Source organism: Aristolochia californica, unplaced genomic scaffold (genome assembly GCF_029961685.1).
Source record: "Aristolochia californica isolate CCGP_79_NKW_82.1479 unplaced genomic scaffold, dmAriCali1.0.hap1 SCAF_7, whole genome shotgun sequence".
Classification (NCBI taxonomy): domain Eukaryota; kingdom Viridiplantae; phylum Streptophyta; class Magnoliopsida; order Piperales; family Aristolochiaceae; genus Aristolochia; species Aristolochia californica.
The window spans coordinates 37,118,988-37,132,570 of NW_027182268.1; the positions used below are offsets into that span (position 1 = coordinate 37,118,988).

General features: G+C 37.3%; 1 protein-coding gene across 2 annotated transcripts; it reads left to right on the plus strand.

Annotated features, from left to right (window-relative positions):
* The first annotated feature begins 3,690 nt into the window (after positions 1 to 3,690).
* LOC137936043 (ATP-dependent RNA helicase-like protein DB10) lies at positions 3,691 to 13,583 on the plus strand. Of its 2 annotated transcripts, none has more exons than XM_068780555.1 (9): positions 3,691 to 3,778; positions 4,839 to 5,475; positions 6,025 to 6,210; positions 6,825 to 6,893; positions 7,461 to 7,730; positions 8,416 to 8,766; positions 8,876 to 9,153; positions 12,067 to 12,465; positions 12,583 to 13,583. In XM_068780555.1, exons 2-9 carry the CDS (start codon positions 5,134 to 5,136, stop codon positions 13,091 to 13,093), a joined length of 2,406 nt encoding a protein of 801 aa, XP_068636656.1. In that variant the 5' UTR covers positions 3,691 to 3,778; positions 4,839 to 5,133; the 3' UTR covers positions 13,094 to 13,583. The 2 variants fall into 2 exon arrangements, with proteins under 2 accessions (XP_068636656.1, XP_068636657.1); XM_068780556.1 differs by lacking the exon at positions 3,691 to 3,778 and adding an exon at positions 3,954 to 4,258.

A 13,583-nucleotide genomic window follows, 5' to 3' on the forward strand; every position in this document is an offset into this window, starting at 1 on the left:
TTAAGTTGATCATTATATGATAATTGTTAAATTTTTTAAGAAATTATTTTTTCACTAACTTGATGTAATCTGAGTACATGAACCCCTATTTATAGTAAAGGAAATTAGTAGAGTTTAATTATAATTAAATTATCTTTGTTTAAATTATATTTAATGTTTAACACTTATAAAATAAGTTTTAGTATAATTAAATAATTAAACATAAATAAAATATCCTACTTTCTATAATAATTTATGTTCTATAAGGTTTTTTTTATTATGAGAGTAATGTAAGACTCTTCCATATTCTCTTGAACTCTTTCTTTCAAATTGGAGCTTATAATTTTATTTTGTAATGAAAATGATTTTTGGTCTTCAATTTTTTTTTGAAAATTTTATTTTATGATGCAATTCTCCATGGTTGAAATTTTTTTATCTTTTGCGTTTTTTTTAATATTTTGGTTATATAAAAATTACTACTTGTGGAATAAAATACCTCATCTTGTACTTTTTTTTTTACTTCACCCTCTCAAGCATAAAGGTATGTATGTAACCCCAGTTTGAAATAAAAATAATTATATATTATCTCTTCCATTAAATGTGTCCTGGTAATGTTAAGAACTCAATCTGGGATTGACTTTTAAACAAAGTAATGTATGTATAAAATAAAATTAAAAATAAAATGAGTGACTTATGTATAAAAAAGTTTGAAATCAACTTCATAGGATTTCAAACAAGAGTGAATAATTACTAAAAAGGATAACTGTCTATCACTAAAAAGATGACGATGAAAACCCATGTAAGGGTACTCATAAAAAAGTTTTATTGGATTTAAAAACACATGTATAAAAAAAAGATAAACCAAATGAAGCAACAAACAAGATGTAGGCCCAAAAGGGTATGCCAGAGTTTAAAAAGGATTATAGGAGAAAGGTAATTAATAAAAAAAGTATATGTAAGGAAGGAAGAATAATCACCTCGATAATAGGAATAACAATAGAAAATCAACTTAACAAATTGTACCAAGTATGACCTTAAGATAATTTTATGAGGATGAGCAAAAATTTTCAAAATTGATGATACAAAAGATATACAACTAAGTAACAAAAAATACAAAACTTGAAAACAAATTGACTTTCAACAAACTTAATTTTTGAAGTTCATCTTTTTCTCTTGCTTTAAATTCATTTCATTCATCTACATGAACTTCATCTTCGATGTAGTTTATGTGTACTGGAAAACTGTTTTTAGTATTAATGTCCCAAAACGAAAAAATATAAAAAATAAGAGTGGGTAAATTGTAATAGTATACTTAATTAAAATATAATACTTAAATCCCAAATTAGGTAAAAAAACATGATTATTACATGAATAAGTAATTTAATGTATAATTAAACAAACATGATTATTACATGAATAAGTAATCTCATTGTTCACAAAGTTGAACTCGACAAAGAAAACAAGGCAACAGAAGAAAAACCCAATCTCGCTCTGCCTTCAAGATTATCCTCCGCAGGACATCGATCACTTCATAGTAGCAATTCAAATGGAAAATTCATCAATTACATCTTTTGTTTTTATGGGTGACGGCAATGGGGAACGCACACAATTTAAATTGGACTTACAAGTTGTAGTCTTGTTTAAGACTCTTAGAGATGGTGGGTTTCGGGCTCTGTTCTTTCCATTCATTATCCCCATTTGTTGGCTTTCTCTTTGATTGTGAATAGCTCTACTTCTTCTTCCGTTAATTGAAAAAAGGGTGTGTCAAAATACTGTTGAGCAATTGGGTCCCTAGTAGAGCATTAGTCAAGGGCAAATGACCCTGAGGCGTGTCGTCTTTCATCTCCTACAAAATTCATCAGGAAAGGTTTTGTAGTTGTATTGTTCCACCTCAATGTCGAGTTTCTTCATCCACTGTGGAGATGATTTTTAAGTTCATCTGATTCATCAACATGAATAAGATATTGGTGCTCCACTAACGGTGTCAGGAGATGAACTGAATAATGCGGGTGAAGTTCATCTCCTGCATCAAGTTGACTAACCCCATTCTTTTTGGCCTGACAGATGGGGAGCATCTCTGGCTGACACATATTCTTAAAAGGTGATAAAATTTTCTATTTTTTATTACCTCTCTAGCTTGCATTTGTCTTCTTGTTCTGTGTTTTGGTTTCGTGGCTACGGTGGTTACTACACCAAATGGGCTTTTATTTTTATTGAATAAAAAATTTCCTTTGGTAATATTATTTGTTCTCATAGTTTTTGTATTTGCATTAGTATCTTCATAACATTTATATTATTGATTAGATTACATTTTTTTATCGGAATAATATTTATAAACAAATGCAATGAGGAGGCCTCACCTATGAAACTTGTACCCAATATATCACTTTTATGCTCAAAGGTGTTAGATTTAGGATTCCATGATAAAGTATTCGACCAAGAGGGTGAGAGAGGAGAGAAAAAAGAAGAAAAGAAGAAGGAAGAGAAGTGAAAGGTGAGAGAGGGACGACTAAGGAGATAGAGAGAGAGAGAGTTTGAGAGAAAAGTCTATGGATGGATTTGAGAAAGAAGAGGGGAGACTTATGGCCTGTTAGTGCACCTAGAGGGAAAGTGAACGTGAAAGTGATTTCACTCTTACTTACCCAAAAACATTAGTGCGTGCACATGATAGGTTTTCTCCATTTTAGTGTAGCTTCCCTCCTTTTCATTATTTTTTTTTTTAAGAAGAAATAAGAAGGAAGAAGGAAGAATGAAGAAAGAAAAACGAAGAAGGGTGAAGGGTTAGGAAGAACAGAGGAGAATGAAAGAGCATAGTGCAAAGCCACAAAGGCAACCAATGATGAAAGGTAAAATTTCACATTCTATTCCTTTAATTATTGAATAAAAAAATAAGAAGGAAGAAGGAAAAAGAAAGGAAAAAAAAACGAAGAAGGGCGAAGATAAAGGAGGATAAAAGAGCACAGTGCAAAGCCACAAAGGTAACCAATGATGAAAGGTGAAATTTCACATTCCATTGTTTCATTAAGAAACTAGGGACGTGTTTGGATCCTACACAAAAGAAAATAAAATAAGAGAAAAAAGGAGAAAAAGTTATTTTCTCACAAAACGATAGAATTCGGGAAGAAATTGAGATAAAATCTTAATAATAAAAAAATTAAAATGTTGTTATTTTTTATTTTATTTTATTTATATATGTATTCAAATAATTTTATTTTTTTATTTTCTCTCAATTTTTATGAGAATCCAAATAAGATAAAAGATACCTTTTTTATTTTCTCTCTACTTTATATGTTCTACACATAGGTTAGGAAAAAACCAGGCTAATCCTTGGCTTTGATACCATTTTAAAATTTTGAGAGGGACAACCTATTATGTACGAAAATTTGAAATTATTTTCTGAATAACAAGAGATTATACATAATGAAAAATACAGACGTGGTCCGACCTGGCTGTGCAGGCAGACTCGGTTCAGTATGAGCCGAAATTATTTTCAGAATAAAAAGAGAGATCATTGATAATGAAAAGTACGGAGGTGGTCCGACCTGGTTGTGCAGGCAGACCCGGTTCTATATGAGCGTTCTCTGCGAAGTCTGCGATCACAGACAAACTGGGCGGCTCCGAAAATGGTAGTGCCGTAAATTGACTTGATCTGTTACCTATAAAACGTCACGACCTCAAGACGTCGCTTCTCGTCTTCCGTATACGCTCCTATCTTGGTGGCGGAAAACGAGAAGCCGAAAGGATTTTCTGCACCTTTTCTTTGTTACCTCCGAGTCCGACGGGTTCTCCGACAAAAAAGGTGATCTATCTCCTCTTTTGGCTTTTGTGTTGCAGAGTTCGTTACTCATGGATCGAGAGCGTTCGGCATGCTAGAAACCCTAGATTTTTTTCTTGCCTCTTGAATCATTATATGTTGTGGATATCTTGTGCTTTTTAGATCTCAGGGATCTGGGTTTTAGATCTCAGGGATCTGGGAAGCATGATTTTTTAGATTCATCCGCGTAGACGTCTTCAGATATTGAGGAAATTGATCGTACGCAACCACCTCAAACAAAAACATAGGCTATCTTCATTAGAAGATTTTAAGGTTTCTGCATAACCGGTACAAGTAGGGTTTTCGGTCGGTGTCTAATATTGGGATTTGTTGTTTAATGGCGATGTGAAGGCCTGGAGGCGTTCGTACGCGATTGTTACTCGTTTTTTGTCATTTTATCTCGTTTGAACACTGTTTACCTATCCCGTTCTCTTGGAGCCTTTTTATCACGGAGCTGTTGGGAAGGTAAATTTGTCTCTGAATTTAGGTGCTTCACTTGATGAAATTTTATTCGGCATTTCGTGTTCTTGTTCTATCATTTATGCTGGTGAAGCTTCTAAAATAATTTTTTGTAATACTAGTGGCAATTTTGATCTGGACCGTTTTTGAGTGTGGTTTCAGTAGCTTATTTAACTGAACATAGATGCTCGCGTATTTTTGGAAAACATTATATTAGTCAAAGATTTTGCAAAGCTTAGCTCCCTGTTGAAACTTGTTTCTCTAGTTCTGTTATACCTTTCACTCTAATCTCTCATAGTCAGCTACAGAAAAATGTATCACATAGTTTCTGAACTCATGTGATGAGATGCGAGGTTTGTCCATTGGAGACTTTCCTGGTAGATTTCTATGCAAGCTCCTCCCCTTCTTCGGCAGAAGAGTTTTTGCATTTAGTGTTGTTATTTGAAGTACTGTTTTCAATCATTATTGTTTGTGTCAATAATTTTTCAATTAAATTTCCTTGTTCTGTCTCTTTTGTATAGTTTTTGTTTTTCTCTGTGTTATGCTTGTCTCCTGTACTGAAATTTTGCTGTGATGCTGGATGCAGTGTTCCTTACCCATACTCGTGATTGTCTCAAGTGCTGCACCTTGAGCAATTATCAAGAATCATCTGTGTATTGAGGACTGTAAATTCTTATTTTATATAAAGTTGTGTTTGGACTGTCGAAATTACCACCTCCAGTGCTGTTCCAACTTGCTGTCCAGAAGAATTGACACTACTCTTCTAGTAGTAGTTGTCATCTAATTGATTTGTTGTGTCTCTTCTTTATAACTGGACAACTCCTCACACATCCCTACGCCTCCGTCTACTTCTCCGTGATCTTGTTGTTCATTGAGTGGGCATGGCTGCTACTGCATCTGCTAGTTCCAGTGGTCCACGATATGCACCACATGACCCGACACTCCCCAATCCTTGGAAAGGTCTGGTAGATGGGAACACAGGATACCTTTACTTTTGGAACCCAGAGACTAATGTTACCCAATATGAAAGACCTGGATCAAGCTCATTTACTGGTCCTGCTGTTCCCAAGACTGCATCCATAAGCTCATCCATTCATATTCAGCAGTCATCAGGTTCTCCAGCTCAAGCTCAGCAGAAGCGTAATGATGAGGATAATCGATACAATGGTGTTAGTAATGGTGGAGCCAAGCCTGTGGCAGCTCCTGCCTCTCGGAGCCATCAGGTTTTAATCTCTGTCTCGTTGTTTTTTTCTTATGCTACTTTTACTATAAGATTGCTTTAATGGAGGAAGTTGATATCTTACTTCTTGTTCCCTATAAACTTGCATGGAAAATCCTTATTGTGAAGTGCACTTGTAGTTAAGCCTCGTGTCTGGGTTCTTTGTATCAAATAATTTTTTTTTTTAACTTGGAATCGCATTCCTAGGTCAGCCAATTCTGTGGCTGATAAGCTAGCTATATTTGGAACTTCCCAGCAATCTCTCATTGTTTGGGACGGATCACCTTCCTTGTAATTTTGCTCCTTTTAATATAACTCAGCACTATTTCAGAAAAAAAAAATTTAACTCAGTTTTTAATAATATAACTATTACTGTTTGTTTGAAAAGTGTAGAATTGATGTAGGGAGATGTAATTTTGAACATTTGTTCTCCTTTCTGAACTATGGAATTAATGTTTTGGAGATTTGATTTTACTTGATTCTGTCCACACCGTCTGAGATTTTTAAGTACTGTAATTTCTAACTATCCCTTTTCATTTATGTAATGTATCAGGGTTCAAGGATCAATTCTCATTTACAGGATTTCCCAAATGGTTCAATCAGTGGAGGTTCTAATGCCTACAACTCTGGTTCCAGTGGACAGATCTCTAAATCAACTGCTAGACAGCGTGGGCCGGCAGATGTTGGCAGTGCTTCATCTGTAGAGTCATATTGTCTTCAACATGAAATAACTATCTCTGTATGTCTTTCATAACTTGTAGCACCGGATTAGATCTTGTACTATTTGGTGTTTAAATTGCATGCTGTGTTTGTGTCTCCTTCAAAATTTCCATCCAATGTACCAGATATTTTTGTGTCAAGGCTTGCTTCCTTGATGCTAGTGTAGATATTAATATGCTGTTGTTTATGATCAATTTCATTGTGGTGAAAGCATGTAAATTACACTATACTTGTGAGTATCTAGACCTTGGTTGAGTTCTTGTCCAGTTGAGTTAACTTGGTGGGGGTAACAACCCAATTACTGAGGTATTAGTTATTTATTTAAAGCATCATTAGATTACTCTAGGTTCTGTATAAGTATACGTAATAGTAGACTGTTACCAAGTAACTAAGGTAAGTGTATGAAGTTTTTTTAAGCATGGCTTTTCAAAATAGTCTGTCCAACAGTAATCTGTTTTATACTATTATAGATATTACTTATTTGGTTAGTGCATTTCTAGATTCAATAAAGTTGTGTTTCTATATTACATGAGTTGTTTGTGCATTTGTGCTTTATGGGTGGTAGATTTTTTTAAATGAAATTGATTGTTTCTGTTGATTTTTAATCAAAATGGGTGTATATTGGCATCTCAGGGAGATGATGTACCAGCCCCATTCATGACATTTGAGTCAACAGGATTTCCATCTGAGATTCTTAAGGAGGTATGATTTGCTTCACAGATTTGTGTATGCTTCTTTATGCGCTATGTGGTCTAAAGCCTGAGTGAGTTTCGCTCCATCTGAGACTTTCCAGCAATTCTGTATGCAAGTTTTGTGATTACTAAGGGTTCCCACATTGAATATTCAACTCATGTCCATTTGTTTCCATCTGTACTTTTTTTGTCGCAGGTGCGATATTCGCTCCTGGGAGGAGCTTATGTCGTACACTGTGCCCTGCTGTTGTGCCCTCTTTGGGGGCTTCGATGTAGTTGGAGTGCCTATTCGGTGGACCCTATTTGAGGAGGAAGGGCTTTCCAAATCACCAGTTCGTGGCCAGGGCTGCCTCTCCAATGATATGGTTCAGTCTGCCATTCGGTCCGAACGGAAGAAGGCCCCTTTCTCTCCTGCTCCAGCTTGCATCTGCGAGCAGCTTTCTACATGTGAGCGGGATTCACTTCTGCTAGCATTGTAGCTCATCCTCCTTTTTAAAATCCAAAAGAGAGTAATCGAAAGATAGTTTTTGATGCCGGTCGTTCTCATGGGAGTCACGCGATTTTGATACATTACCAGGTACACCATGCTGGGTTCTCTGCACCCACCCCAATCCAGGCCCAGACATGGCCAATTGCCTTACGGAACCGTGACATTGTTGCTATTGCAAAGACAGGTTCTGGTAAAACTTTAGGTTATCTTATTCCTGCATTTATTCATCTCAAGCGGTTGCGAAACAACAGTCAAATGGGTCCTACTGTCTTGGTCCTGTCACCTACAAGGGAATTGGCCACGCAGATCCAAGATGAAGCTGTGAAGTTCAGTAGATCCTCAAGAATTTCATGCACGGTTGGTTTTCTCTATGAGTTTCTATCTTGTATAATTTACTTTTTTTTTGGCTGATTTCTTAGTTATCATAACTCTGTGTACTCTTTAACTATTTTGAATTTTTCCTTTTACTTCTTAAAATCAAATAAACTGGAGGGTTTCATATCTCCGTAGAAAATGTGATTCTTGCCGAGTGATAGACCATAAAAGCAAAGAAATTGAACAAGACTCTGCTGAGAAGGCTAAAATTTTGTAGATGTACTTTGTCATTCAAGTAATGAACTTGTTTTACAACAGTTCAAAATTTTAGAACTTGAAAGTGATCTATTTTATTCTTTTAATACATTTCATAAGTAGTTGACCAATAAATAATGTTTCACTAATATCATTGTTTTTTACCCCTTTCTTGGGTGGGGGTTATTGTTTAGACTTTTGGTGAGATTTCAATATAGACCTGATCGTAGTAACCCTCCATGTAGGCACTGATCTATTGATATTTATAGCTGTTTCAGGGATGAAGCTTTCAACGCTTGTCTTTGAACATCTAGTAGTGCTTGAATTGGATGTTGTTTTCTTTTGTTTGGACCTTAGTTTTGAATGCTTGATAAATGGATGTGCAGCCAAATTACCCTTTCTTGCTATAAAGAAGTTCCCTGTTTTAGGACATGGTAAACTGGTTCTGACTACTTCTTTTACATTTTTCAAGTGTTTGTATGGAGGTGCACCAAAAGGTCCTCAACTAAGAGATATTGACCGTGGAACAGATGTTGTTGTTGCAACACCTGGACGACTTAATGATATTCTGGAGATGAGGAGAATTAGCCTTAGGCAAGTTTCATACTTGGTGCTGGATGAGGCAGATCGCATGCTGGACATGGGTTTTGAGCCTCAGATAAGGAAAATTGTAAAGGAGATACCTACTCGTCGCCAGACTCTAATGTATACTGCTACATGGCCAAAAGAGGTCTGCAAGATTGCTGCAGATTTACTGATTAATCCTGTGCAAGTGAACATTGGCAAAATTGATGAGCTTGTTGCGAACAAGTCTATAACTCAGGTGAGTCGAAGGGTTATGCAAGTGTTTGTTGTTTATTATGTCTGTCAGGGTTTAAATTATGTCAATGAAAAGATTTGTTAAGATTGATGCTGTCTTGTCTACTTTACAGTACATTGAAATCATAACACCCATGGAGAAGCAACGGCGATTGGAACAGATCTTGCGATCTCTAGAACCTGGTTCTAAGGTCATCATTTTCTGTTCAACCAAGAGGATGTGTGAACAACTTTCACGCACTCTCACGAGGACATTTGGTGCAGCAGCTATTCATGGAGACAAATCTCAAGGGGAACGTGATTATGTTTTGAGCCAGTTTCGTACAGGGAGATCTCCAGTTCTTGTTGCTACCGATGTGGCTGCTAGAGGGCTTGATATCAAGGACATCCGGTACTTATACTATTCCCTCATGTCTCTTTCTCGTAGGATTTGTCTTTTTTTTTTAATTGTTGCTGTTAAAAATTGTCTGTGTCCGAATTAAATGATAACTTGGTCTCTTTTGTGCCCAATAAAGCTAAACTTTGGTCTTGCATATTATAAACCTCAAGTTACGTTGTTATTTTCTATTGAGATCTCTAGATTGGAAATCAGATGATCATTCTATTCTTAAATCAAAATAAAATTAAAGAGTTGGCATCTTCTTGTTAACAGTCATTTGAAAATTTTTGCTCGTTAGCAGTTGTTTTTTTTTTTAAACAAAATTCTTAGTTATTGACCTTCTCAAAGAACTGGAACCTACTATGGGGCTTCATAGCTGCAGAGCATATGGTGGTGTACTTAGAGATTCACCCGGTAGGTGTTACAGAAGTGCTTACCAGATGGTATAGATTTTAACCATAAAAATAATGCTAAACAAAGGCCTCAGAAAACAATGCTTCCAAAAGATGGTCTGGTTTTAATTTGAATATATTAGCAGTACAGTAGAGATCTGATATGTATATATATTTTTTAAATATGATATTAATACAAAAGTGCCAATTTGTAGCAATGAAGATCATTTTATTATTTTATCTGAATAATCCGATGTGGAGATTGAGGAGGATGTGCTACATGGTAACTGCTGGAGTTCAGCATTTTTCTTGACATGCCATAACAGGTGAAGGGAAACTTCTCGAGATGGTCTTTAGGCCAATAATTACGGAGCCAAGTGATGAGCAGGGTTGAAGTACCTTCTGTTAGTATGTCAATGCCCACCTCTCACGAGTTACTGCTAAACTAATGTATTCACTGGCCCCTAATTATGAGGAGCGCCAATGTCGATAGTGAGTAAATTAGTTAGTGGTTCCGGCTTAGACGCCGATGAGGTCAAATTGTGACCGCAATGGTATTTGTGAAGAAACTGTAAAATGAAAGCGGGGTTCGGGGCGCCAGCCCAAACCGGGGTCCAAGGGGGCATTAATGGAAGCAGCAGAAATGAATGGAAATTAAAAGACTCAAGTGTGAAAGGGAATCAATGGAAGCAGCGGGAAATAGAGGCGAACTCTGTACTGACCGTCTCAATGGTCAGAGGCCTCCATCAGTGCCGGATGAGATAGGAAGCTTTCTATCTCTCATTTCCGCAGCTGTCTCCCAGCTGTATTCCTCGATTCAGTGCTGCAAATCACCTATAAATAGAGGTATTCTTCAGTAGCAATGGGCATCCAGAGTAATACCTATTCCCTGTTCGTTTTCTTTTTTAGTTTCTTCTTCTCTAAGTCCAGAAGCCATTGAAGCTCTTCTAAGAGCGTGTAGTGGGACGAAATTAGTTTTGTATTGAAATAAGGTTCAACGTTGGCTTTTTTCTTGATTGCTGTTAAGATGTTCCTGGGTTGAGCTTACTCTGTTTTATACCTTCTGTAGAAGATTGTAGTAGTGGTGAAATGAATGTTTAGGTGGATGCTGGGGAAGACTAGAAAAGGTGAATTAGAAATTAATGTTAGTTAACAGCCAACAGTAGTAACTGTAGACTAGAAAATGAGGGAGTCATCCTTTTCAGAAAAGAAAAATTGAGAGATTCATATGGAAAGGAATTGGCATTTTTGGCAAAAGATCTGGAATTCACCTTGTTAGAAGTGTTTTGTTTATACAGGTTGAGGAATTGCATAGTAGCTAGTCAGAGGTAAGGTTAAATAGGAAAATCCCTGGTTTATACTATCTTCAAGTCGTTGCAATTGATGTTTTAAAACCTGTCCAGGGTAGATGTGTTGGGTGACACTATTCAGTAGCTCCAAATTTGAAAAGTGTTAGAAACATTATTTTTTCATTGTTTGGATTCAGCAGTTAAACCATCAGCTGACTTGGGGCACCAATCAACCAATCACAGCAGCTGGGTTTTCTGCCCTTAATTTGCATCTTTGCGTTAGGCTTCTTGAATTGGGCCACATTTCAGGGGGGTTGTCTTCTTTTCCTTGGTACATTGACTATATTGTGGTCTATAAATCAAGATTGAAAGAGATGGAATAGTAGGTGTCAGATGTCATTTTTTAAAATGTTGTCTTTTTGTAATCTACTGAATATCAGGGAAAAGTACTCAAAAAGTATTTCAGGTTTATTCTCTGTCTCTGTCACTGTCTCTATTTGTTAGCCCAATTGTTGAAGAAAGAACTAGAATTTCAGTGAGAGTTCTAGAGGAGAGAACTTGTTGATGGATAACTTTGTGCACAAGAAACTTAGGTTTGTGAAATGTTTACTATATGGATTTTGTGTATGTAGGGAACTTACATCTGTATCGCACATGCATTGCATCCACATTAGATTTCTGAGAGGACTTGAGTGAGCCTAGCCAATTGTATCACATAAGATTTAAATTTGAACCAATATTCTAATATGTCAAACAATCAATAAGGTCGTGATCAATCTTTACAATACAAAGTTGACTCTCTACTCATTTTTTTCTGGACTTTATGAGAGCCACTAAGGCATGATTGTCTTTCTTCTTTTTATGGCATGATTGCCATTCAATAAGGTCATGATCAATCCTTAATATACAAAGTTGACTCTCCACTCATTTTCTTCTGGACTTCATGTGTGTGGCCAAGGCATGATTGTCTTTCTTCTTTTTGGGGTTGGGGGGTTCGTATTCAATGTCTACCTAGTGCGTCAGAAACATGCACATATAGTTGTGGAGGACCCACTATGGTCCTGTTTTGATATTGCTAGTGTTTTTATAGATTCCACTTTTAGTTATTCATATTCTCTGATTATGTGCCTGTGATTTGAAAATGTTGCATAGAAAATGGCTGTATTGTGGGGCTTATTTTTTTATGAGAACCATGGTGCATAACAATGGGAGTTTTTTTAATATCTTTGCATGTTATCTTACAGGATTGTTTTCAACTATGATTTCCCAACTGGAATTGAAGATTATGTCCACAGAATTGGAAGGACAGGGAGAGCAGGTGCTACTGGCGTGGCCCATACTTTCTTCTGTGAACAGGATGCAAAATATGCTTCAGATCTGATCAAGGTTTTAGAAGGAGCAGGACAGCGAGTTCCTCCAGAGTTGCGTGATATGGGTGGACGTGGTGGTGGCAGGCTACGCCGTCCCTGGGGCTCTGGTGCCGGTGGTGGTGGGGGTCGTGATGGTGGCCGAACTTATGGAGGTGGTCGCAATGAGTCTAGTTTTGGAGGAAGAGGTGGTCGGGGAGCACCTTCCTCTGCTGGAGGCTGGTCAGATAGGGGCCTAGGTGGACGAGGGCGCAATCATTGGGATGATCGTGACAGGTACTCACTAGCTTACAGTTTTTTTAATGTGGATTCGTGTAGTTTGTGTTACAAATGGTCCCTTTGCTAGTGCCTTTGGAAAATTTTAACTTTGAGACTTTTGAAAAATATTGTCAGGTATGACCGGGGAGGTCATTATGATGATGCACGTGGTAGATATGATATTAGTGAACGACAAACAGGTGATAAGGTGGCCCGTGTTCGCAGTAGGAGCCGAAGCTTTAGTCCAAGGCCTAAAAGTAGTGGATGGGGAGCAGGAAACAACAGCCCAAGTAGCAAGAGCAGGAATTGTGGCCATAGCCGAAGCAGAAGCCGCAGCTTAGACAGGTTCAGTGGTGGTCCTCAAGTAAATGGACGATCTCCTGGTTCCGTGAAGGAAGTTCGTTCCCCAATTGATAGTGAGGATGTGAGAGGAAATGAGCCTCCACGCGTGGGGGGCTCTCCACGGGAAAGCATACGGTTACCAAGGCAATGGGGTAAATCTCCTTCCCTCCCACCTTGTCATGTGGAAGGGTTTGGTGATGGTGTCAGTTTGCCATCTGCAGTGAGGCCTGAATCTCATTATAGAACGGATGAAGATGAAGAGGGCATGATTCCACTGGAGGAGGATGGTGTTATTATTCCCTAAAACAAGTGGCAGTGTTTCAACCTGGGAATTTGACTATCATATCATATATTTTTGTCGTTGCACAAGTGGAGACCATTTTTTGGCTATTCTACTACTTGTAACGACCTCCTATTTGTTGTATTCCGGAATTTCCGATAGCACATCCCTTGACCACTTGCAGGGGAGCGCTGAAATATTATCAAGTAGTAGGCGGATTACTTGAGGAGAAAGATATGATCCGTCGATCTTTTGTCACCAGCCTGCAACTGGATTATGGTGAAAGTCAGTGAAAGTGGTCGCTGGGTTACTGGTGAGTAATCAATTTTTTGGTTAAATATGTACGTTGTCATATTATGCCTCTTTTGGATGGGAAAGGAATGCTTCCACTTGCATTTTGTTATCTGATATTGCTTTGGAGAAGAACAGAAAGTTGTTCTATGCTCTAAAGCGAGTAATTTTAGTTACTAGACGTCAATGAAAATGGGATTGTCGTAATAAGCCCTGTGGCATT

Coding starts and splice junctions, on each gene's coding strand:
- LOC137936043 (XM_068780555.1), top strand. CDS start 5,134: ATGGCTGCTACTGCATCTGCTAGTTCCAGTGGTCCACGATATGCACCA. Junction 6,894..7,460: donor CATCTGAGATTCTTAAGGAG/GTATGATTTGCT, acceptor ATACATTACCAG/GTACACCATGCTGGGTTCTC. Junction 12,466..12,582: donor CATTGGGATGATCGTGACAG/GTACTCACTAGC, acceptor AAATATTGTCAG/GTATGACCGGGGAGGTCATT.